Source organism: Mastomys coucha, unplaced genomic scaffold, assembly GCF_008632895.1.
Source record: "Mastomys coucha isolate ucsf_1 unplaced genomic scaffold, UCSF_Mcou_1 pScaffold15, whole genome shotgun sequence".
NCBI classification, from domain to species: domain Eukaryota; kingdom Metazoa; phylum Chordata; class Mammalia; order Rodentia; family Muridae; genus Mastomys; species Mastomys coucha.
In genome coordinates, this window is record NW_022196897.1 from 18,653,636 (window position 1) to 18,677,010 (window position 23,375).

At 52.4% G+C, this 23,375-nt stretch overlaps 1 protein-coding gene across 5 annotated transcripts; it reads right to left on the reverse strand.

Moving 5' to 3' along the window:
• Positions 1-14,783: 14,783 nt before the first annotated feature.
• Positions 14,784-23,054, reverse strand: CUNH9orf50 (chromosome unknown C9orf50 homolog). Of its 5 annotated transcripts, none has more exons than XM_031369701.1 (8): positions 22,902-23,045; positions 20,548-21,214; positions 20,327-20,414; positions 20,137-20,229; positions 17,302-17,414; positions 15,626-15,791; positions 15,373-15,511; positions 14,784-15,037 (listed from the first exon to the last, which is right to left on the reverse strand). In XM_031369701.1, the coding sequence occupies exons 2-8, from the start codon at positions 20,963-20,965 to the stop codon at positions 14,927-14,929; spliced, it is 1,128 nt and encodes a 375-aa protein (XP_031225561.1). In that variant the 5' UTR covers positions 20,966-21,214; positions 22,902-23,045; the 3' UTR covers positions 14,784-14,926. The 5 variants fall into 5 exon arrangements, 4 of the variants coding, with proteins under 4 accessions (XP_031225561.1, XP_031225560.1, XP_031225562.1 ...); XM_031369700.1 differs by having other exon boundaries at positions 15,337-15,511; positions 22,902-23,043; XR_004118507.1 differs by lacking the exon at positions 20,548-21,214 and having other exon boundaries at positions 22,902-23,035.
• Between the last annotated feature and the right edge of the window lie 321 nt (positions 23,055-23,375).

Sequence of the window (23,375 nt, forward strand, 5' to 3'; positions counted from 1 at the left end):
CAAGATGTACCTTACTTAATGAACTATGAGGAGAGCAAATCCTCCTTTTAAATTTTATTTTATTTTTATTTTTATTTTTCTTGGTTTTTTTTGAGACAGGGTTTCTCTGTATAGCCCTGGCTGTCCTGGAACTCACTCTGTAGACCAGGCTGGCCTCGAACTCAGAAATCCACCTGCCTCTGCCTCCCAAGTGCTGGGATTAAAGGCGTGCGCCACCACCGCCTGGTATTATTTTATTTTTATTATTATCTACTTTATTTTTTGTTTTTTAAGACAGGGTCTCACTATGTAGCCTTAAGTGGTCTGCAATTTGTTATGTAGACCACACTGGCCTCTGACTCATAGAGATCCACCTACCTGCCTGTCTCCTGAGTGCTGGGTTAAAGGCCTATACAACCATGCCCAGTCTATTTTTATTTATTTGTTTATGTATCTATTTATTTTATTGTTTTTTTTTTTAAAGACAGCTTTCTCTGTGTAGCCAAGGCTGTCCTGGAGCTTGCTCTGTAGACTAGATTGGCCTCAAACTCATACAAATTCTCTTGTCTCTGCCTCCTGAGTGCTGGGATTAAAAGCGTGCAAAACATCACTGCCCAGCAAGAATCCACTCTTGACAGTTTCTAAAACATGTTATCCTTATGTAGCCCATGCTGGCCTGGAACTCATAATTCTCCCAGGCTGCCTGACTGAGGTGCTCACAACTTGTGTCCTCTGGAAAAGCAGGTGCTCTTAACTGCTCTCCCCAGCTCCACCCCCTCTGTGAGCCTTAGCCTGGGAAGCCTTGGCTACAGTGTTACACATGGAATTGGGATGGTTCCTTCTGGTTTGCTTTCATTGAGATAGAATCTCAGTATGTAGCCCAGGCTGGCCACACACAAATCATCCACTTTCCCAGTGTTGGAAGTCCCAAGCGCTGCCTCCCTGAACTGACAAGTGAAGATTTTAAGGCATCTGGGAGTAGCCACCAGGACCTGTAACCCTACTGTGTGACATGCTCATAAGCCTGGGCTCAGGGTAGCATCAGATGTCTCAGGGGGCACAGCAAAGGATGGGTTATGAGTGTTCATACAGAGAAAAATCCTAAAGGCCTTGACGTCGTGAGTAAGAAGCAGGACTCAGGCTTTAGAGCCTGCTGCAGATGGCAGGGTTGGTGTGGGAAGGGGGCGGGGGCGTCGATAGGACACGAGGGATGTCTTGAGGAAGAAGGTGTACACACATAGTTAATCCAACAAAAGTTACATTTTATTATGCCGAGGATCATCACACAAGGTCCACACTGTAAATTTCTAAGTATGGTCCTAAGCTGTCCCCTCTTGAGCCTCCCCAGGGCTGCTCACCAGTGTGACATATCTTAACTGAAGGTCAGGTCCAGTCTCTCTTTTTTTTTTAAGATTTATTTATTATTATATGTAAGTTTGTGTAAGTAGCTGTCTTTGGACACACCAGAAGAGGGCATCAGATCTCTTTACGGGTGGTTATGAGCCACCATGTGGTTGCTGGGATTTGAACTCAGGACCTTCGGAAGAGCAGTAAGTGCTTAACAGCTGAGCCATCTCTCCAGCCCCAGGTCCATGGGTTCTAGGACTGTGTCTGGTTATCCTGAGTGGGGGATGTCACTGGGTTCCGGTTCTCAGCAGCCTTGGTCATAGTGGGGATCCTGACTAAGCTGTTTTTACATGTCTAAATAATTTTTAAATGTCTAAAGGACATTTTTTTTAACCATGTTCCTTACATGGGGGCCAAGACTCTCTCCCTGAAAGTTGGCTCTACAAGCCGAAAGTCAGGTCCTCATGGCACTAAATCCAGATTATATAGGAAAATTGTCCCTAGAAAGACCCTTGGCAGAGCCACCCAGGAAAAGGCCTGTCACAGGGTTCCAGGCATGCTGGCTGGTAGTCATGGGCTTCTTGGGGCCAGACAAGATCAGGTACATAGGGGTCTTGTGGGGTTATTCCCACACTACAGGGCTAAACCCCTGACACTAATATTCTAGAGCCTTCCACCCCAACTGCCCCTCCGTCTTGGTTCAGCACAGGACCCATTCAAGAGCTGTGCCCCTCTTAAGTCTTAGGTCAGGCTGGACCTGAGCCAGCCCACACGGCAGAAGGAAGCCAACTCTGCTTGTTCCAGGTCCAGTTCTCAGCCCTGTGGAAACAAAGCAAACCAGTGGAACTGCCACTCATTTTTCAGCTACAGAGGGCTGCGGATGGGAAAGCTCTGGAACCAAGCCGCCTGGAGGAGTCCATACTTATTATGGGCGGGTTGGTCGTGGGCAGGTGGTGGGACCAAAGTGCTCCTCTCCTCCACCCCTGAGGGTCAGAGGAGGATTAAGGAACTGAAGCAGAGCCGGGCAGCGGCTGGCGGTGGGGTGCTGGCTTAGCAGGCAGAAATCCAGTCCATTCCCAGCATGGCGGTGTCTACACTGTTCACTGGAGCTGTGAGCCGGAGGATAGGGCTGCGGCGGTCTGGGCCTCTGGGTCTGATTCTCTTCCTAAAGAAAAGCAGTTCCCAGCTTTTGCTGGGTTGGTTGTGGCGTGACTTGGAGACTACATTTCCCAGTTTCCTTGGCCATGTGATCAAGCGCTGGCCAATGAGATGTCAGCAGAAGTGGTCTGGGCCCCCTTCCTAGAAGTTTTCTTTAAAGCAGAGGGTAGAGCACCGCCCTACCCCCACCCGCCCATTCCCATCCCCCTAGCCGGGTTTCTCTTTTCTTGACAAGAACGGGAAGCTGGAGGCTGGAGCAAGAGCAACCATTGTGTACTGTGTGGTTAAAAGCTATAGACTTTCGTTTGGTTTGGTTTTGAGTCAATGTCTCTGGAGCTGGCCTGAAACCCTCAACAATTTCAGATCCTGCCTCCAAACAATAAAAAAGAAAAAAAAAAAATACTAACAAAAAAAGTAGGAAAAGGGGGCTGGAGAGATGGCTCAACGTGTAAGAAGGTCCTGAGTTCAAATCTCAGCAACCAAATGGTGGCTCACAACCACCTATTATGAGATCTGACGCCCTCTTCTGGAGTATCTGAAGACACCTACAGTGTACTTACATGTAATAAATAAATAAATCTTTTTTTTTTTTTTAAAGTAGGAAAGGTGGGCAAGGATATAGCTGGGTCATACAACATTCACCTACACATGTAAGGTCCTGGGTTCAAAGGAAGGATGGAGGGAGGGGAAGGGAGGAAGGCAGAAAGGACTTGTGGGTACATGCATTTTAGATTTGAGACCCTCACTGTCTCTGCTTTCCCAGCAGCCCCTAGTCTAGTTGGGGAGAGCCAAGGACTAGTTACTGTCAAATCAAGAAAGAAAGGGCTTTGTTCAAAGAGCTGAAGAAAGAGCAAACCCAACCTGTCTATGCAAAGGGCCAGAAGTCTGTCTCTAAAGGAGGGGACACTAGGATAGGGCACTGAAGGATGTGTATGAGACTGTGTTAGCAAGAAAGCTGCGTGCAGGAGATAGAGGGTGACAGCCTTGTTTGTTCCTCTCTTGCCTCACTCATTCGCCAATCCATGTGCCGTCACTGGCAAACCAAACAGTGGTTCCTAGGAGGGACTTGAGAGCCCAGGTTGGCCCCGGTTTATCCATGGGCTCCCATTCCACCCCAACACATGCTGTGACACATGCCCGGTGGGCTCCCTCGGCTTCCTGGAGCCCAGGGCCCTTCTCAGCGCCAGTCAGCCAGGCTGGGCCTGTAAGGCACCTGTAGTCACCCTGGGTCTGAATCCCTGGATCCATAGCCCTGGAGACGCTCTAGTCCATCCTGGGCAGGCGTGTCTGTATCTGTGGTGGTGGGGGCGGGGAGAGTGGATTCAGCAAAGTCCCCAACCAGGAGAACCAAATGGGAGTTTCTGCTGGGGGAACAGCCAATGCTAGATGGGCCTGCATGCGCAGCCACAGTCCCCTTGTCTGGAGTGTGCAGAGGTGTCAGAGGCGCAGTGCCCCTGCAAGGCCTTGAATGTTGCAAACACCGGTTCCAGGGTCCTTGGGCTTCCAGAAAGGACTTGGTGTAAGGGGCGATCCTTTTCTGTCTCCCCCATCCTTCTCCCAACCCCGGGGTCCTGGGAAGACCGGTGCTGCGCGGCTCACCCTTTCAAGTCGGCCTGGGAGTCCCCCGGGCCGCCCTCCCCAGTGAGGGCCCTGACATCAAAGCGGCCGCTGCGGGATCCGGTTGCGGAAGGGGGCGGGCAGGCCTTGGGGTGGTGGCTTCGCCCGGCTCCCTTTCATCCCGGCTGGGAGTCGACCCCCCGGGAGGCCGCTCTGGGCTTCGGCGAGTCCCTGCAGGCCAGGGGAGGGAGGACGTGGGGCATGCAAAGCAGCCCAGAGCTGTGTGACCTCCGCTTGCCACTGCCTGTCTCTGGGCCGCGGCTTCTCCAGTTCCTGCCTCCCTGACCAGCAGTCTCAGGCTCGGGTTGGCCTCGGGGAGGGGTCTTTTAGGAGGTTAGCGCTGCCTTTTTGCTGTACAGACTACTCTGGCTGCCCACTCGCAGCCGATCCCCGTGCAGGTACAATATAACCTCATCCCCTTTCTCAGCTAAGCCTCTGCAAGTTCAGAGAGGGCAGGTGACTTGCCCCTGAGTCACACAGCCCGTGGGGAAAGTCGATGGCCAGTAGGTTCTGACCTTAACCGGTGACGTTTGCAATAGACAGCCCTCCCAGAGATGCACATAGCATCTCCATTTTACACAGAGAGAAACTGAGGCACTGGGTCACATGACCTGGTAAAAACAAAGTTGGGTGCCGAGCAGGACGGCACTTCTGGCCTCTGACCCTGGAGACTTCATCACAGCCAGCCTCTGGCAGAGACAGGCGGGGCTGAACCCCACGCAGAGTCTATGCCCAGTTCCAAGCAGGGAGGCTGGAGGTGTGGTCGTTATGCCCCCCAACACCGGAGCCACTGAGGAGCACAGAAATGACCAAGATGAAGCTGGGGTGGGAGTAGGAATTCCAGGGAGGTAGAGACAGGCAGATCTCTTTGAGTTTGGGTTTGAGGCCAGCCTGGTTTACACAGTAAGATCTGGGCCAGCCTGAGCTACACAGTGAGACTCTACCTTAAAAAAAAAGCAGGGTGGTGGTGACTGCTGGTGGTGGTGGTGGTGACTAATTCCAGTACTTAGGAGGCAGAGGAAGACAGATCTCTTTTAAGTTTGAGGCCAGCCTGGTCTACAGAGCAAGTTCTAGAAGAGCCAGAGCTGCACAGAGAAACCCAATCTCAAAAAGTAAACAAGCAAGCAAACAAAAGCAAAGAGGGAAGAGGGTTCGCTGGCTGGAAGCCACAGCTTGTACTGGTTTGTCTGGGGCCTGACCAGTTTCCCTGTGCATGTCCACATGAGTGCGCGTGCGCGCACACACACACACACACACACTCACTGTGAGGCTGTGGTTACAGAACTCTTGAGGGTCCCCAATGTCAGGCTCACCTGCTGGGGAGGGACAGTTTTCCAAGCCTCCCTCGGGGCTCCAGGTGCATCCGGGTTGGTGGGATGGGACAACTCCTCAGGCTGGAGATTTAAAATTCCTTCCTGGAAAAATCAGATAATCACGGAAGTCAGATAGCGTGAAATGAATGTGAGTCTTGTGAGCCCAGAGGAGCCTGGCAGAATCCTCCGACAGCAAGTACAGGACTCAGCACCCCGCCCCCACGTCCTCCATCCTTCCAGGCAGAGAAACTGAGACCCATGGATATAAGATGCTTACAGATAGGGTCCAGCCTCTGCCTAGCATGTGTGCCAGGCTGTGCCGCAGGGGGTTGACGAGAGCTGTCCCTTGTGCTGTGGGGATGTGTGGCTGAAGCTGTTTTGAGTGTGGGAAAGCTCCACTGAACCCATGCTCAGTCAGATTCAGTGGGGTTGACAAGTACAGCATCCCTGGTAGGGAGAGCCACATGTGCAAAGGCCCTGGGGCATGAATGAGTTTAGCTCAACAGCATAGCATACAGAAGCCATAGTCCTGCTGCAGAGAAACCCTGAGAACATGCTGGTGTGGTAGTAGGCAGAAGCTGAGGAGGAGGAGCACGGGAACTACCATGGGGTTTGGAGAATGGCCCAGGGAGATGCTGGTGGTGCATACTATGGTGGTGGCAAGCGAGAGGGGATATCCAGGCTGAGCATGCAGGACTTTACCACATTGTAGAATCAACCTGGCTGGGAGCAACTGCAGAGAGGCTGGCCAGTCTCTAGGCCCTTTTCTGAACCCTGCTCCAGCAGCACCTAACCACCAAAGGAGGGAGATCAAAGTGGGTATTTGCAAGTTAGATTCAAACCTTGGGAGCTGCTAGAAATCTTAGGGTCTCCACTCTACAAACTCCAGAGATCCACGAAGGAAGGAGGCACTCCCTTCTGCCCAGCAGGGCTGTGTGCCCTGGGTCCTGCTTGAGTTGCAGGCTCAGCCTGGGGCTAGCACTCCTGCAAGGGGTAGACAGCCCCTCCTCGGGTCTGAGGACAGGGTTGTGCCGCTTCTCTAGAGTGTGGACAGCTGGTGGTGGGGTAGACAAAACACCCTGTCTGCGCTGGGGGAGGGGCAGGGAAGAAGACAGAGGGAGAGGGAAGAAAAGAGGCAGACACACCAGAGAGAAGGGTGAGGGAGGAGGGTGGAAAGGGAAGGAAAGGGGAGGCTGGAGAGAGGGTGGGAGGCAGGACTGGGGTTGGAAGGGTGCTATGACTAGGAGATGGGGCACTGGGCTGGGAGAAGGATAATGGGGGGGGGAAGGGGTGGTCCCCACTGTCTGTCACTTTCCTCACTGTGTGTCAGCACCACTTCTTGCTGGTCCTTCCCTGGAATCTCCAGCTGGGTCTTACAGGGACTGAAGTCTCCAGTCTAGCCAGCCCTGGGTCTCAGCGTTTAGCCAGAGTTTTTCCCCCAGGGTCCCAGGCCTGACCCAGGAGGTTATTGAGGGGCTGTGTACACTTGTATTCATGCCTGCACACTTGTGTGATTTGTGAGGGCTGTGGCCTGGGCCTGGCAGCCTGCCTGCATCCTCCATCAGTCGCTTCCTACAGGATCCAATCTCTCTGTGTCCTCAGGCTGAGGAGCAATATGATGGCATCAGACTCTTACCCAAGTGGCAGCTGTGGGTTCCTTCAGGAGAGGGCCTTAAACAGGGTGTGTGTGTGTGTGTCTGTGTGTGTGTGTGTATGAATGTGCATGTTTGTCTGTGTTCATGTGTCTGTGAGTGTGTGAGAATGTCTGTGTGTGAATGTGTGTCTATGTGTGTGTGTGTGTGTGTGTGTGTCTTTCAGTATGTATGTGTGTCTGTGTCGGGGTGGAGTGTCTATGTGTGTGTGTCAGTGTGTTTGTGTGTCTTAGTGTGTGTTAGAGTGCGTCTGTGTGTATCAATGTTTGTGTGTTTCTGTGTCTATGTATGTGCCTGTATGTTTATGTGATTGTTCGTGTCTGTGTGAATGTGTTTGTATGTTTATGTGTGTGCATGCTTCTGTATGTCTGTGTGCGTGTGTCTCTGTGAATGTGTGTCTGGTGTCTGTGTATGTGGGAGTATCTATGTATGTGTCTCTGTGTGTGTCTGCATCTATGTGTGTGTGTCTGTGTGTGAGAGTATATGTCTCTGTGTATGTTAGTGTGTCTGTGTATGTCTATATCTGTGTGTGAATGTGTCTGTATGTATGAGTGTATCTGTGTGTTTGTGTCTGTCTCTGCGTGCAAGAGTTTGTGTATGTCTATGTGTACCTGTGTGTGGGGAGGTATCGGTGTATGTGTGAGTATCTGGGGGTGTCTCTGTGAATGTGAGTCTGGGTGTGAGTGTGTGTGTCTGGGTATGAGTGTGTGTCTGGCTGTGTGTGTCTGTATATCAGATGATTCACAACCAGGGTCCTAATGCTTTCTGGCCTCTGTGGGTACCTGCACACACATGATGCACATATACACACAGAGGTACACATATAAATAAAAGCAAAATGAAAGAAACACACGCATGAGGGCCAGATGTGGCTGGCGCACACCTTTAATTATAGCCTTCAGAAGGCAGAGGCAGGAGGATCTCTGAGAGCTGGAGCCAGACTGGAGCTCCAGGACAGCTGGGATTATACAGAGAGATTCTGTCTCAAAAAAGCAAAGCAAAACAAACAAAACACACACACACACACACCCCACATACCACACACACACCACACCATACACACACACATGCACACACGCACCGCACAATCAATGCTTTCAGCCTAAGGCTTGCTAGAGTGGTTGTAGCCCTAGCTTCCTCAGCCATAGAGAGCTCAGCCCTCCCTGGAGCCTAGCCAGACTGAGTTCCTGGTGCTTATTACAGGACCCATGGACCAGCCACCCTCCTACTTGGAGATTTGGGAGGATGCTGTACCCAAATCTTGCCTTCTGAGGTGGGGCTCCCCTGCCTGGCCTTGGTGAGAGAACAAAGACACAGAGAGGCAGTCATCGTGTCCAGTTTCTTGGGTGGACAGGGCCTGCTCCTGATATATAAGTCATCTCCATGGGTTCATTGGCTCAGCTGTGTGACCCCACACAATAGCTGCACCACTGAGTCTCTTGTGAAATCACCCAGCTCTTTGCCTCCTTGGTGGCAGGTCTTGAGATCAGAACAGGGGAGAGGCTGTGTGGAGGTCTGGAGACGAGGCACAGAGAGCTCTTGATTCCACCTGAAGCCAATGAGAACACCCACACTTGCCCTGACATACGCTGGGGCTCAGTGTCTCCATCAGCAGCCGTGAGAGCCTTTCATCCAGGTAGGCTGTGAAGTGTGATGCACAAAGCTGGCTTCCCAAGGATTTTGCATTTGCTTTTCTGTGCAAAGACTTATTTTTATTTTCTGTGTACAACTGTTTTGCCTACATATATCTGTGCACCATATTCATTTCTGGTGCCTGCCGAGACTAGAAGGCAGCACCGGATCCTCTTTAACTGAACTTAGAAATGGTTGTGAGCTGCCCTGTGGGTACTGGGAACAGAGTTTGGGTTCTCTGCAAGAGCAGCTAATGCTCTTAATTGCTGAGCCAGCTATAGCCCCAGCTTTTTGGTTTTGTTTTTCAAGGCAGGGCTCCTCTGTATGTGTACCTGGCTGTCCCAGAACTTGTGTAGACCAGACTGGTCTTGAACTCACAGAGATCTGCCTGTCTCTGTTTCCTAAGTGTTAGGATTAAATGCATGTGCTACCAATACCTGGCTCAATTTTTGTTTTGTTTTGTTTTGTTCAAGACAGGGTTTCTCTGTATATCTCTGACTGTCCTGGAATTCACTCTGTAGACCAGGCTGGCCTCCAACTCAGAAATCTGCCTGCCTCTGCCTCCCAAGTGCTGGGATTAAAGGCATGCGCCAGTACCGCCTGGCTTCAAATTTTGTTTTATAAGAGAGTTTCATGTAGCTCAGGCTGGCCCTGAACTTCTGATCACCCTGCCCCTACCTTCTGAGTACTGAGATTAAAGGCGTGTACCACCAAACCCAGTTTATGAGATGCTGGGTACTATACACAAGGCTTTCTGTATGGTAGGCAAGCCCCGAGCTACAAGGTGCCTACCAACACCTTTGCTTGTATAAGAGCCCATCCTTATTTCAGTGATTTTGAAACAAGATCTCATGTAGCCCAGACTGACCTCCAGCTCCTGATTCGGTCTCTACCTCCTGAGTGCTACAATCACAGGCATGTACCATCATACCCAGCTACAGAGCAGGATTTAGGTAAAATCAGTGTGCAAGTCTGATGTAGCAATAGTAGTAGGTACCTCCCCACAACACTGGGAGCTGGGTTATGGGGCTCCGGAGGCTGGGCCAGGCCTCTCCTCCTGCATCCTGGGCCCCCCTACCATCATACACGGTCCCGGACACATATGCATGCCTTGTAGAGTGGATACTAATAGACGGGAGCAGGGGGGGCGGGGTCGAGGTGGGGGGTGTTGGAGTTCTCTGCCTGACCTTCCTCCTGACATGACCTGGGTCAGCAGAAAAAGGTCCCACTGTTCTAGGGTCTCCAGGGACCTGCTCACTTAATCCACACCCCAATCCCTCATGCCAGAGACAGAGACAGAGTCTGTACTTTGCCTTGCTCACGAGACCCAGCACTGAGGACAGCACAGATGGAGGAACCCTGAAACGAAGGAATGGCCCCAGCAGTTGGCAGGGCTTGTCCGGAGGACTAGCAGGGTGCAGTCGCAGAAGCCTTGCCTTCTGGGCTGGTTCTGGGGAGGAGAGAAGCCAGAGACGGCAGCTTCTCTCCTCACAGCTCTCTCATGGGGCTCCTGGCCTGATGCTCAGCAACCCTGCTCCGGCTGCCTTAACCCCTCTGTGATCTGGTTTCTTCACATAGGACTGTGTTGCCTGCTTCCCCAAGTCTGTCTAGGGCTAGGTGTGGAAGAGGACAGTCCTGGGCTCCTCTGGGCCTCCCAGTTCTTGCTGCCATTGCTCCAGAAGCAGGTCCCAGGTCCATCTTACCAGCAAATTTCTCATTGCTCTGATATTATAGAAACAACTGTTAGGCGGATCTAGAAGTGGCTCATGAAACAAGCTTAGTGTAGCTCACATCTATAATCCCAGTACTGGAGATGCTGAGGCAGGAGGATTTTCGAGAGTTCCAGGCCATCCTGGGCTATGTAGTGAGACCCTTAGTCTTCTATTCTCATGCCAGCTTGCCAAGGCCCCACCCCTGCAGGTTCCCCAAGAGCCTCCACTGGACAGGGGTCGGGCATGTGTGGCCTATAGTGGGTGCTTAGTCTTGGCCCTCAAAGAGACAAGCTGCTATAACAGTTCCATGAACTACACACAGCAGAAAGGCCAAAGTTCAAGGCCACAGGCCATAAAGCACCGCCAGGCACTGAGGCAGTCTCTGATGGTTTATAAGCTGCCCCTCCCCTCCTCAGTATTACATTATGCATCTGGGTGTTTTGCCTGCATGGATGTGTAGCACGTGTGTGCAGGTTGCCCATGAGGGCCAGAAAAGACATCTATACCCTGGATATAACTAGAGGTACAGGCAGCTGTGAGCCACCATACGGGTGCTGGGGACCAATCTCTTGTCCTTTATAAGGCTGGCCAGTATTTTTAACCTCCAGACCAAGGTTACTCATCTTCCTTAGGGACACTGGGTAATGGAAGCCTGCAGCCTCTCCCAGGGGACACTTGCTCTGCAGCGACTGTCCTGAAACCCCATCATCACCACTCAGAGGCCCGACTCACAGTGGCAGCATATCCAACTGAGGTCTCCATGAGAGTGGGGGGCACCTTAGTCCTCCTGGGCAGCAGAACGGCAGCTGGTGTCCCTGGAGTACCAGTAGGGCTGGTTTCACTGGGAACCCTCTTGCTAGGCCTGCCTGGACTTGCCAACTGCCTGTGAGGGTCCTGCCTGGCCACTAGGGAACCTTCTTAACATCAGTCCAGTCTGCCAAGTCCCGTCCCCTGTCCCCTGCTGGAGCTTCAGTATCTCCCTAGTGGGGGGCAGGATACACAGAGAGCTGCTACCCCATCAGGACAGCCTCCGGTGGGAGCAACATTGCGAACTGTGAGCCCAGAATGGGTCAGACCTCTCAGGGCCTCAGTTTCCCAGGAAAACTGGTTTCTGAAGAAATCCTGTGTACAACTGAAGCCTAGCAGGCTGCAGGAAACTGTGCATGGGTCAGTCTTTGTCTCTCTGATCTTAGAGTGCTCACAGTTACCTAGAACTTTGTAGATTACCAAGTTGGCCTCAAACACTGAGATCCTCCTGCCTCCACCTCTCAAGTGCTGGGATTAAACCCATGTGTCACAAATTCCAGGTCTTCCTCGCTCTCTCTCTTTCAAGGGCTTATTTTTAAAGCCAAGCATAGTGGTACACATCTTTAATCTCTCAGCACTTAGGCAGAAGCAGGAGGATCTCTCTAAATTTAAGGTCAGCCTATATAGAGTGAGTTCCAGACAGATCTCATAATGTGACACTGTCAGGAAAAAACAAAATTGTGTTTGTATGTGTGCATGCACACATGTGAATGTACGTGAGAGAAGTTAGAATCCAGAAGAGAAGTTGAAATAGCAGGCAGTTGTGTACTGCCAGATGTGGAGGCTGGAAACCAAACCCAGGATCTCTGCGAGAACAGCTTAACACTGACCCATCTTTCCAGTGCCACATTGTGGGGACTGGACCCAGCTCCTCACACATGGCACAGCATAAGCAGCAACCCCTCACTTCTAGGGCTAATAAGCCACCTCCTGGGTACAGGGTACAGAGGCTTACATGGCAGGGAACATTCCAGAGAAAGGGGCAGGGCTTCCTGTCTAGATAGGGGCCACCTCCCGTCTGTCACCCCAACAAGCCTAGTTCCCCTGCCCCACTTGACTTGGCCCAAGGGACATAGTCTGTGGTGGTGATCAGGAGGACAAGAGAGATGAGGCGGCCTCACAGGGAGAGGAGCAGACCAGCCCCAAAGCACATGGCACACAGCTACTATACCCGCTATGCTACTGGAAATGGACCCAGAGCTCGTATTTTCCCCTAGCTTCCCTGTGCCTGGGGCCACCAGTCAAAGGCCTCATGAGGCATAGTAGACACTTTAATTCTAACACTGAAGTGGGCAAAGGCAGGCAGGTCTCTGAGAGTTTCAAAACAAGTCACAGGCCGGGCAGTGGTGGGCACACCTTTAATCCCAGCACTTGGGAGGCAGAGGCAGGTGAATTTCTGAGTTCAAGGCCAGCCTGGTCTACAGAGATCCAGGACAGCCAGGGCTACACAGAGAAACCCTGTCTCAAAAAAAAACAAAAAAACAAAAAAACAAAAAAACAAAAAAACAAGTCCCAGACCAGCCAAAGCTCCTCAGTGAGGTCCTGCTCAGCCATCCAGACAAAAGGGTTCAGTGTACACTCTGGGAGGGAGAATGGAATCACTCTGAGGAGAGATGAAAAACCCGGGACCTAGGTCTTTCCCTAGCCTCAGCATTCCTAGCCCCTTCTTCACCTAAGTGCCATGTTGTAGCTGTAGGCAGACGCCACCTCTGCGGTCCTCTAAGATCCTGGACTCCAGAGGTTTAGGTTTCAGTGTGCAACACGTGTTCTGAAGTGTTATCTCTGTGTGTGGAATGGGCTCTGTGTGTGTGTGTGTGTGTGGTGTCATCTCTGTGTGTGGAATGGGCTCCGTGTGTGTGTGTGTGTGTGTGTGTGTGTGTGTGTGTGTGTATGTGTGTGTGTGTGTTCTCTGTGTGGAATGGGCTCTGTCTGTGTTCTCTCTAGTGTATACATGCCTGTCTTCTCCATGTGGGAGGATGTCTGTGTGCCATCTGTATGGTCATATATGTCAATGTGCTGTGTTTTTATGTGGTATGTGTGTGGTGGGTACCTCGTGTCTGAGTTTTTCCATGTGTATGATGTGGTACATGTGTGCCTCTCCATGTCCACGTGTATCTGTGGTGTGTCTCCATAAATATGGACTTTGTGGTATCTGTTGTCTTCTGTGTGTGTGTGTGTGTGTGTGTGTGTGTGTGCCTCTCCATGTGTGGGGTCTGTATATATAGTGTGTTTACTGTGTGTTGTGTACCTGGGCTGTATGTTGTGAATACCTGTGGTATGGTTTTCTATGTGTCTGGGGTCTCTATTGGTGCGGTATGGTGTGTCTGTGTGTTCTCCCTGTGTGTGGGGTCTCCAGGTGGTGTGGGTGTGTATGTGCTGTCCTCTGTGTGTGGGATCTCTGTGGTGTGTGTGTGTCCTACTTCAACGTCCAAGTTTTTCTCCTTGCATGCGTTCCTGGCCTCGTGAAGGCCAGGCCTTGGGGTTGCAGGTTGGAGGCTGGGTTCCCCACAGTGGGGAGCGCCGACCCCAGGATTCAGGGATCACAGTGAGCACTGCCTAAGGGAAAGTTTCCGACACTGACACCGAACTAGAGTGGAAGTTTCGCGACGCAAAGCCAGGCCAACACTGCCCCCGCGCGGTGCGGTGCTGCGCTGCAGGCGGCCGGGGAAACAGAGAGAGGCAGAACCCGCACCCGTGGCGCGCGGCACTCCAGGGAAATAGGGATTCCACGTCTTGGGTCACACACAGCCTGAAAGCCCAGAAAGCGACTGAGCTCCGCTCCAGCCCAGCGCTGATGACGTCGACGCATCGCGTCGCATGCCGGGTCCGGATCTACCTTTCTTCAGCCCTTCATCATACCCAGCCCATCTGGGTATGATCCCTAAGATGACCAGCCCAGTCCAACCCAAACCCCCAGCTTTAGCATTCATTCGGTCCTTCCCTGTTAGACTCCACTCCGCGCCGAGTCCGAGCCGTTTCTTCAAGGGCCAGCAGGTGGCGATAAAGACCTGGCCAGAGCGCAAGAACAAGGTGAAACTCCAAAGAGGGAGAGGTGGCTCCCAGGCTTCCCCCAGGGGTTGGGACATAGAGTGATGGGGCACCCAGGTGTATGGCAGTGTGTATGTTAATGCAGCAGATAAATTCTAGGAGGTGCCTGCCACGGTGACTCAGGCCACCTCCGCGTGTGGGTTTGAACACTGGATCAGGCAAAGAGGACTAAGAATTACCCACACACAGGGCTCTTTTTTCCTGGGCTGCGGTCTGGATGCCCACACCTTCTACTAAAAGTGAACAGAGAAGCCTCCGGCGTAAGGACAGGAAGTTGTTTATCCACTCTTCTAGGCCGAGGTTATGACTGGGGGTCTGCTTCAGGCACAGACTGATTTAGATTTTGGGGTTGTGGAGTGAGTGGCCCACCCCCTGAGAAAGCATTCCTTGGAACAATCTGAGCCCCTGGGTGCCCTGTCTCCCCACTCCCAAATGTCACCAGCTTCATCCCAGCTGTGAGTCCACCCTAATCTCCCCCACCCAGGAACCCCAAGTGATCCCCAGTCAGGCACTCAGAGTGGCTTTTCCTGGGAGACCTAGTGATCCATCCCAGCCACCTGGGAGGTGGTGTGTTTATTTGTGGGGTGAAGAAGCACTCTCCTCATTGCCTGGCATGGGTACACTCCTGAGCAGGGGGTGGGGTGGGGGCTCTGGCAGGCATTCACCTGTGAGCCTGCTGCCGGTTTGTGGATGGCAGGAGGAGCTGGTAGCCCTTAGGGCGGCCTTGTTGCTTCAGGACAGACTGCAGGACCAAACTGGGCAGAAAGGATTCCTAGAGGGAGAAGGAGGCCCAGCATGGCACTGCTGAGGTGACCCCAGGGAGGAGACGGGTCCCAGGGGCAGGGGTGGGGGACAGATGGTTCCACTCTGCAGCTGTCCTAGGCTGAAGCACAGCCCACCCGCTCACTAGCCTGGCTCCAGTGCCTCCTTACCCTCGGCTCCACACTGAGGGAGGCCAAGCCACACAAATCCAAGCCATAAACCCCCGTGGTGGTGACTCAATAGACAGGGCCCCCTACAGAGTCACTGAGGGTTGGTGCTTCTGCTGCCCAGCTCCCTTGGGCTGCTCACCAGCTCCTGGTTCCAGGAACGGGGCAATTTGCCCACCTGCTCCACATTGCTAGGGGTGTCCAGGAAGGTCCTGAGGCCTCCCCGTGGCCTTGGGATGGTGGCCCTGGAGATGAAGGGTAGGCCGCTGCTCATGGAGGCATCCTCAGAAAGGTAGAGCTGTGGTTCCTGAGCTGACCTGATAGGGAGAGGGGAGCCTGTAACTTTTTGACCCTGAGTTCCAGACACACGTACAGTTTGTACCTGAGGACCTAGGCCACAACCCTCCCATTTCCTCTCCCCAGAGCCTCACATGCCAGGGCAGTTCCAGCATGAGGAGCCGGCCACAGTGTCTTGGGTCCTGGGATGAAGGGCTCTGGGCAGACTGTCCAACCATCTCCCAACACTCCCAAGCACCCGCTCTGATACAGACACTGCTGGCAAAGCCGTCTGCTCGCTCGGAAAGATGTTCTGCCGGACTAGAAGAGAGAGAGAGCAGAGTTCGTTCCCTGTCCCCTCCCCCAGGGAGGGGCATATTGACATGCCCCCACCCTCTCTCCTTCCTCTGGCTGGCAAGGCTAGACAGAGCCCTGTCTCCATGGCAACCACAGGCTCCCCAGTGCCTGCCAGTTGCCTCCAGAGAAGTCCTGGGTTTTAAAACTGCCTCGCTGTGACTGTTTCTGCTGTACCACAAAGCTGAGCCCTGCCAGTGATCCTGCTCCAACCCCCAATGGGCCCCTTTTCTCTAAAGTGGGAGGGCCAGAAACCCCACCTTGGAAATTCCAGAGGATGCCAAGAATCTGCAGGGGTTGGAGGGAGGGCTAGGCGCTTTTCCTGGGTTCCCAGAGGCTACCTCTGACAGACCGGAGAAGCTGAGGAAGCATCGAGTCCTGATGCTATGGGATGTGCCCTTGGATTTCTGGAGCATTCTGCCCTCTGTTCTACTCTTCCATGGCTCTTACACAACCACCCTTTGCCTCAAATTTCTCAGCAATCAAAGTAACCAGAAGCTGGGATGCAGCATTAGTAGCACAAGCCAGTAATCCTAGCAGCTGGGAGGTGGAGGCAGGAGGATCAAGATTTCAAGGTCATCCTTGGCTACGAAGTGAGTTGTGTAGATCAGCCTGGGATACATGAGACTCTGTCTCAAAAAAGACAATAAGTCAGCATTGTTAGTCCTCGTAGGCACAAGAGCTCGCAAGTCTATTAGCTGAAATTATATTCTGAAGCACATACATGTGCAAAATATAGCCAGAAGTTGGGCTTCCCTGATTCATGTGAATGGCTTTGTTTGTTTTTCTTTTTTGTTTGTTTGTTTTTTCGAGACAGGGTTTCTCTGTGTAGCCCTGGCTGTCCTGGAACTCACTTTGTAGACCAGGTTGGCCTCGAACTCAGAAATCCACCTGCTTCTGCCTCTCAAGTATTGGGATTAAAGGCGTGCGCCACCACTGCCCGGCTCATGTGAGTGTTAAGGGGAGGTGTCCTGGGGTTACTGAGTCTGGAGGACAGGAGTTGGGTACCAGGAAGTCTTGTCTTCCTAATTGTTCTGCTTGCCCCCAGCCACCCATTCGCAAAAGTCAAAGGAGGCCACCCCTGGGGCTGAGAGCTCGCTTCTGCCTAGGGTTCTGAGTTTCTCTCTTAGACGCTTTCAGCATTTTTCAAGAGAGAAGATATTTCCTCTTCTAAGAATTGCTCCATATCTGGTCAGCCTGACCCTCAGAATCTGTGAGAAAGATGATTCGAAAAGCTACCGAGGGACTGGGAGGCTGTGGAAGCTGAGGTGGTTGAGGAAGGGCTCTTTAATGATAACGGCCTGGGTAGCCACTGTTGCCTTGGCACCATGTGCCTAATGCCACCCACCTCTGCTGCCTCTCAGGGACCCTTCCTCTGTAGAGTCATCGGCTTGCTCTGCTCTCTAAGGACCTGAAGCCACAGCCTGTGACCTCTGCACTCCTGCCGAGAGTTTTCTGGAATCTTCTGTGTGCTCACCTGCACGGTTGCGTTCCCAGTACCGGAGTGCTGTGTCCTGCAGGGTCTCGTCTGCGAAGCGTACCCGGAAAGGGCAATGGCGTTTGCGGGGTCTTGAGCCTTCTCCAGAGGGGCTGCAAATGAGCACAGTCTTCACTTTGGGACCTATGTGCTGTGGAGTCTGCTGAGGGGAGATGAGAGGCCGGGGGAGCCAGGGCTCCTAGTAAGCTCTTGGCCAGGGCTTGGAGAGATGGTTCAGCCACTTAGAGTAGATTTGTGAGTGCTCTTATAGAGGACCCGGATCTGGTTCTAGCGCCCACATTGTCAGCTTACTGCTTGTGACTTCCACAGGCTCCAGGGCCCCACCCATCCAAACACACACACACACACACACACACACACACACACACACACACACAATATATATCTTTGACAGGTTTTGGTTGGTGGTAGAGGTCTACCAGTAACACCAGATGGCCTTTTCCAAGTGCTTGTTCCGGTCATCATGTGACGTGTTTTATCCCACCAAACGTGAACAATACCATGAAGCCCTGTCATTATCCCAATTACAAGTGAGGAAACCAAGGCACAGGGATGTCTGGCCCACAGCTGCCACTCACAGACATCAGGCTAGAGGGCAGGGTTTTCACTCAGCCATCAAGAGGTCCTGACACATGGAAACCTGTCTCCTCCTCTGTGATAGAGACTAAGCCAGACATGGTTTGGTGTGTGGAGGTGGACGCAAAAGGATCAGGAGTTCAAGGTCATCCTTGGCTGCATAGTGAGTGTGAAGCCAGCCTGGGCTACAGTTTGACAAACAAGCAGATAGAAATAAAAATAAGGAAATGATGGTGCCCCACCCCTTCCTCAGCACGGGTGTGAAGAGATGGGGTGGGCTGCAAGAGCATCCTGCCGAGGGTATGCCGGGTGGAAGAAACATCTCTAGCTTCGAGCTGTTATGATAGTTGTCAGTCTCGATTGTGCCACCGAGGCCGTGTGAGCTGGGGCACACTGTCCTCAAGGTTCCACTTCTCACTTTTCTCCTTCCGGTCATGTGCTGTGTTATAGGCGGGATCATTCCGCCGTCACAGGAACTGGGAGAGTGGAGTACCCCGTGTGGGGAGGCACCTAGAACAGGGCCTGTCAATGGGGTTGTGCTCCATAAAGGGTGTGTTATATTTGTATGTAATAAAAATGTTAGACCTGTTCATTTCTCCCTCAGCGGCTGGGCTGCCAGCCTGCTTACTTGATCTCTCAGAAATGCCCCATTGCACCTTCACTTTGGGCACACGTATTTACACACCCACACCCACTGATCCTGTGCCATCTTTGTGGATGCATAAGGTATGTTTCTCACTGTCCACCAAACAGCCATGCAGCTGGGAACCTGACTATAGGTGTTAGGGCTTAGTTAGGTCACAGTTGTATGCACACAGAACCTCAGCTCCGTCCTGGCCACAAGGCAAGGCTTAGACATATAGGCTCTGCCGGCCAGTGTGACACCATGCTTCCCTGCCTGGGGAAGAGTGCTCACTGAAGCAATCTAGTGTACTGAAGGAATGTTGCATACAAATAAGTGTCCAACTCTAGTCTCCACTTCTTGAGTGATTTGTTTTAGTGTTTTGTCTGGATGTATGAGGATGAGGGTGTCAAATCTCCTACAGCTAGAGTTACAGACAGCTGTGAGCTGCTATGTGGATGCTGGGAATTGAACCCAGGTCCTCTGAAAGAGCAGCCAATTGTTCTTAACTGCTGAGGCATCTCTCCATCCTCCTAAGTCTCTACTTTGATCCTAGAGAACTGGGTCAGGAAGGATTCTGAGGCTCACAGAGAAATGTGCAGTGATCCATTAGTAATGTCTGCCGGGTCGGAACAGTAATGGTACACTTGCTCTGGTCCTTCCTTAAATTGATTAATTGAGACAGGGTCTCATCTTGTAGCCTTGGCTGTTCTGGAATCACTATGTAGACCAGGCTGGCCTCCAACTCACAGAGTGGCTTACCTAAGCCTCCTGAGTTCTGGGATTAAAAGTGTGCACCACTACACCCAACTCTCTAGTCTTTAAACCGCCCAGATAGTGGCCTTTACCCTGCACTTGTGCTCCAGCCTGTTTAAACCCGTTGTTTCCTTCCCCTCTCCATTAAGAGCTCTTTAGCTTGCAATTCCAGGTAAACATTAGTGTGAGTTAATGTCAGGATCTCTCTTGGTTCTATCTCTCACTGTTTGTTCCTCTAGCATTTGATACATAGTAAAACTTCAAACAAAGGTAATGCTTCTAGATGAGAGAAAGGTCCAGCAGCAGATGGATGGATCTCAGCTGATCGCTGAATCTCAGGATGGGTAGCTGGATGGCTATGCAGACAAACATGTAAGCTTGTGGGTGGCTTTATTACTACGGGAGAGGTGATTGGCATCCTGGGTTTATAAGTGAATGAAAGGATAGATATCAGGCAGCTATAACCAGAGGGGATTTGTGAGTAGATGAAAGACTGGCTGTCTGGCAGTTCAGCAGTTTGGAGGCAGTTATTTCATGGCCAGTTAGGTGCTTCGATGGATAAATGAATGGAGATTCACAATAGCTTATAGAAGGCCTGGTTTGTGGGTAAAGGGTTAAGTTCGTGCAAGGGTGGATAGGTGAGTGGATCGATAGATACATGGTAAATCCATTAGTGAATGCCTAGAAACAAGGAAGTGAAGGCACGCCTTCCTGTTTCCATTCCCATAACTCATGGCTTGGGAAAATGATTGTCAGGCAAGCCTGATGACCTCTGTTCCCCAAGCCCACGTGAAGGTGGAAGGAGAGAGTTAACGCCACAAAATTATAGCACGTGTGTACTCACAACAGCTACTACTCACGGATGGGCCTTTTTGGCTCTGACGAATTCACCTTTTGGGAGCCCCAGGGTAGTCTTCTCTCTAAAACCGTCGTCCCCTTGCAATGGTTGGTCCCTTGAAGAGAAAGAGGCCACAGTTGATGTAAGCAGAGGCCCACCATGGTAGCACCCAGGGCAACCCTTCCTTCATCAAAAGGGTCCCCTCTGCTTACCACAGGTCCGGGAGGAATGAGCAGCTGGAACACGGAGAAGCTAGGCAGTGATCTGATGTACTCCTGGGGTACTGTGGCGCTGAGGGTGCTGGGAGGGGACAAGAAGAGGAGAAAGGAAAAGAGAAGGGGGAGGAGGAGAGCCCGATGAGATGGAGACAGTCCTCGATTGGGAACCCGACTCCGCACCCCCCCACTCCCACCCCCACCCCCCGCGGCCTCACGGTCCGCCTTTGTGTCTACGCTCTTGGCGCGCAGCTTGTTCAGGAAGCGGCTGAACTTGTGGGGCAGCAGCTCCCTCAGCAGCGAGCGTAGGGTGTCACGGTTGTCGTGGTCCTTGGGCTGCCGGTTCCCCCGAGCCCCCGCCTCCCGGGCCGAGCTGTTCGGCAGCAGCGGCGGCAGTAGCAGCGCGCGCACGGTCCCACGGTCCCGCGGAGCGTACGGGGACTCGGGGGACAGGCAAGGCAGGCGCTGGGACTTGTTGTCCCGCCACCACGTGCCGTCTTTGCCTCGCCCCGCACGGCCGTCGAGCATGGGCAGCAGCAACGGCAGCCGCTGAATAGGGAGGAGTGGGGTGGCCCCGTCGGGATACCCCTTGGGCTTGTAGGCCGGGGTCCCCTCCATGGGCTTGCGCCGGAACATCTGGAGTCAGAGCTCAGCTCAGGACACCTTCGCGCCCGGGGGACGCGCAGGGGCGAGCGGGGCCTCAAGAAGGTCGTATGCCAGTCCGCAGGCCATAGCGCCAGGAAGGGGCAGCAGAAGCTGGCTCCCGCAGGACCCTCGCCTGCTGTGTCCCGGAGCAAAGGCGGTGAGGGCGGGGACGCCAGCCCTTTGGGGGCGGCTGTGACGTTGACGTGAGCTAGTGGCACAGTGTAGGGCTCGCTGCACCTGCTGGCAGAAGACCGCCTTTCCTATCACTTAGCACACTTTGAGAGAGGGCTTGTCTAGAATGTGCAAGAAACTGAGCTTGGCGGCCCATGCCTGTGATCTCAGCACTTGGGAGGCAAATGCAGAGGCTGGAGAAACGGATCAGCGAGAGGATCGGACTTCAATTCCCAAAACGTGTATACAGAACAGCCTCTAGTGCCAAAGTTATCCACCACTCTCTTCTAGCCTCAAGGTCACTAGGCATGCACAGAATGCACTGTCATGTAGGCAAAACACTCATATATATATATATATATATATTTTAATTTAAGGCTATCGTCAGGAGGTGGTGGTGCATGCTTTTAATCCCAGCACTCAGGAGGCTGAAGCTGGTGGATCTCTGAGTTTGAGGCCCATCTGGTCTACAAAGTGAGTTCCAGGACAGCCTGGACTACACGGAGAAACCTTGTCTTGAAAAATAAAATAGCTGGGCAGTTGTGGCGCACGCCTTTAATCTGGTGCTTGGGAGGCAGAGGCAGGCGGATTTCTGAGTTCTCAGCCAGCCTGGTCTACAGAGTGAGTTCCAGGACAGCAGGGATAAACAGAGAAACCCTGTCTTGAAACCCGCCTCCCTCCCCCCCAAAAAATCAAGGCTATTAATTTCAGCACTTGGGAGGCAGAGGAAGGCATCTATCTTTCTGAGTTTGTGGGCCACCCTGGTCTACATATGAATTCCAGGCCAGCCAGAGCTACAAAGTAAGGACCTGTTTCAAAATAAACAATGAATTCAAGGTTGTGCTTGGCTACATATCAACTTCAAGGTCAGCTTGGGCTAAATGAGATCCTGTCTCAAAAAATATGATTTAGAACAGTGTTTCTTAACCTGTGGGTTGCGACCCTTGTGAGGGTCACAATGGCCTTTCACAGGGGCCACCTAAGACTATCAGAAAACACAGATATTTACATTACAATTCACAACAGTAGCAACATTACAATTACAAACTTGCAATGGAAATAGTTATATGGCTGGGGTCAATGCTGCATGAGGGAGCATGCCTAGGAAAGTTGAGAACCACTGGCTTAGCGTTTTGTTTCTGCTCCAATCCTTAATCCAGTCCTTGAGATCTGGGCAGCAAGAGAGCCTTCCCCTAAAGCCTAGGCCAAAGCCTGCATCTGACTCTTTGTTCAATTAATTCCTTTTGAGGAAGTCTTCCTACATGGCACAATCCATCATCCTCCTGCCTCTGTTTTCCAAGTCCTGGGGGTTATAAACCTGGGCCACCCCCTGCAGCTCACACAGGACTTCTGCCATAGCAGAAGGCATGGGAGGGCTGGGCCTCCTACTGGAATTGTAGAATTCCAGTTTGTAAACTTTGATGGGGAAGCTGCTCCTCAGAACAGGACCGAGCTGCAGACACATATGACTTTCTCCCACTCCCTACCCCAGATGCTGACAGTGGATCTGGGGAGGAGCCAAGACCATTTTTGGTGCCCCTTCCCCAAGGTTGGGGATGAGACAGAGAGTCTGGTAAAGCTGTAGCATAGATAAGTGTTCCACCATCAAGCCACATCCAGCCAAGACAGATTCTGAGCATCATCCCAACTAGAGAGAAAAGCTCAGTCCCTTCAGCTCTGACACTGGGGTCTCAGGCTTGCTTCTCCCCGAGACTGTCATCACCGCTAAAAGGTTCCTAGGTGATATCACACTCACCTACTGTGTGAGGCCACGGAAGGTCCTGTAAATTTAGAGCCCCCTGGCAGGTGGGCTATTTGCTGGGAGAGCCCATCTTTCCACCTGCTCCCTCTGACAGCTCCGCCCAGGTACCTGCAAGTGTTCTTGGAGTCATTGTGATCCGATCTTACCCACAGCCACTGGGGAGCAATGGGCACTGTGTCCTGGGGACAGGGTGGGGCTGGTGTACGCTGGGTGCCACAGCCACACCCACAGAGGTCTTGGCACTCCCGGTCAGAGCAGTCACGCCTAATCCAAAGAGGACCAGACCACTCTTCTAGACCCAAAGTGGGCTATACTCGACTGAGTGGAAAGCAAAGGAGGATTCTGTCAACACCACCCTCCTAGGACAAGAAGAACACAAGGGGCCTAGAAATCCAGGAACCAAGGCATGTTCATTTTCTGTTTCTCTCAGTTATATGATGCTGACAGGGCCCTTCTTTCTGGGAGTAC

Bases quoted from the DNA above. Each gene is read 5' to 3' on its own strand.
- CUNH9orf50 (XM_031369700.1), bottom strand. From the start codon at position 20,965: ATGTTCCGGCGCAAGCCCATGGAGGGGACCCCGGCCTACAAGCCCAAG. The intron at 17,415-20,136 runs GTGAGTAGTAGC...GCTCATTTGCAG, and splicing joins AGAGCCAAAAAGGCCCATCC to CCCCTCTGGAGAAGGCTCAA. The intron at 15,792-17,301 runs GTGAGCACACAG...TCTCTCTTCTAG, and splicing joins CTGGGAACGCAACCGTGCAG to TCCGGCAGAACATCTTTCCG.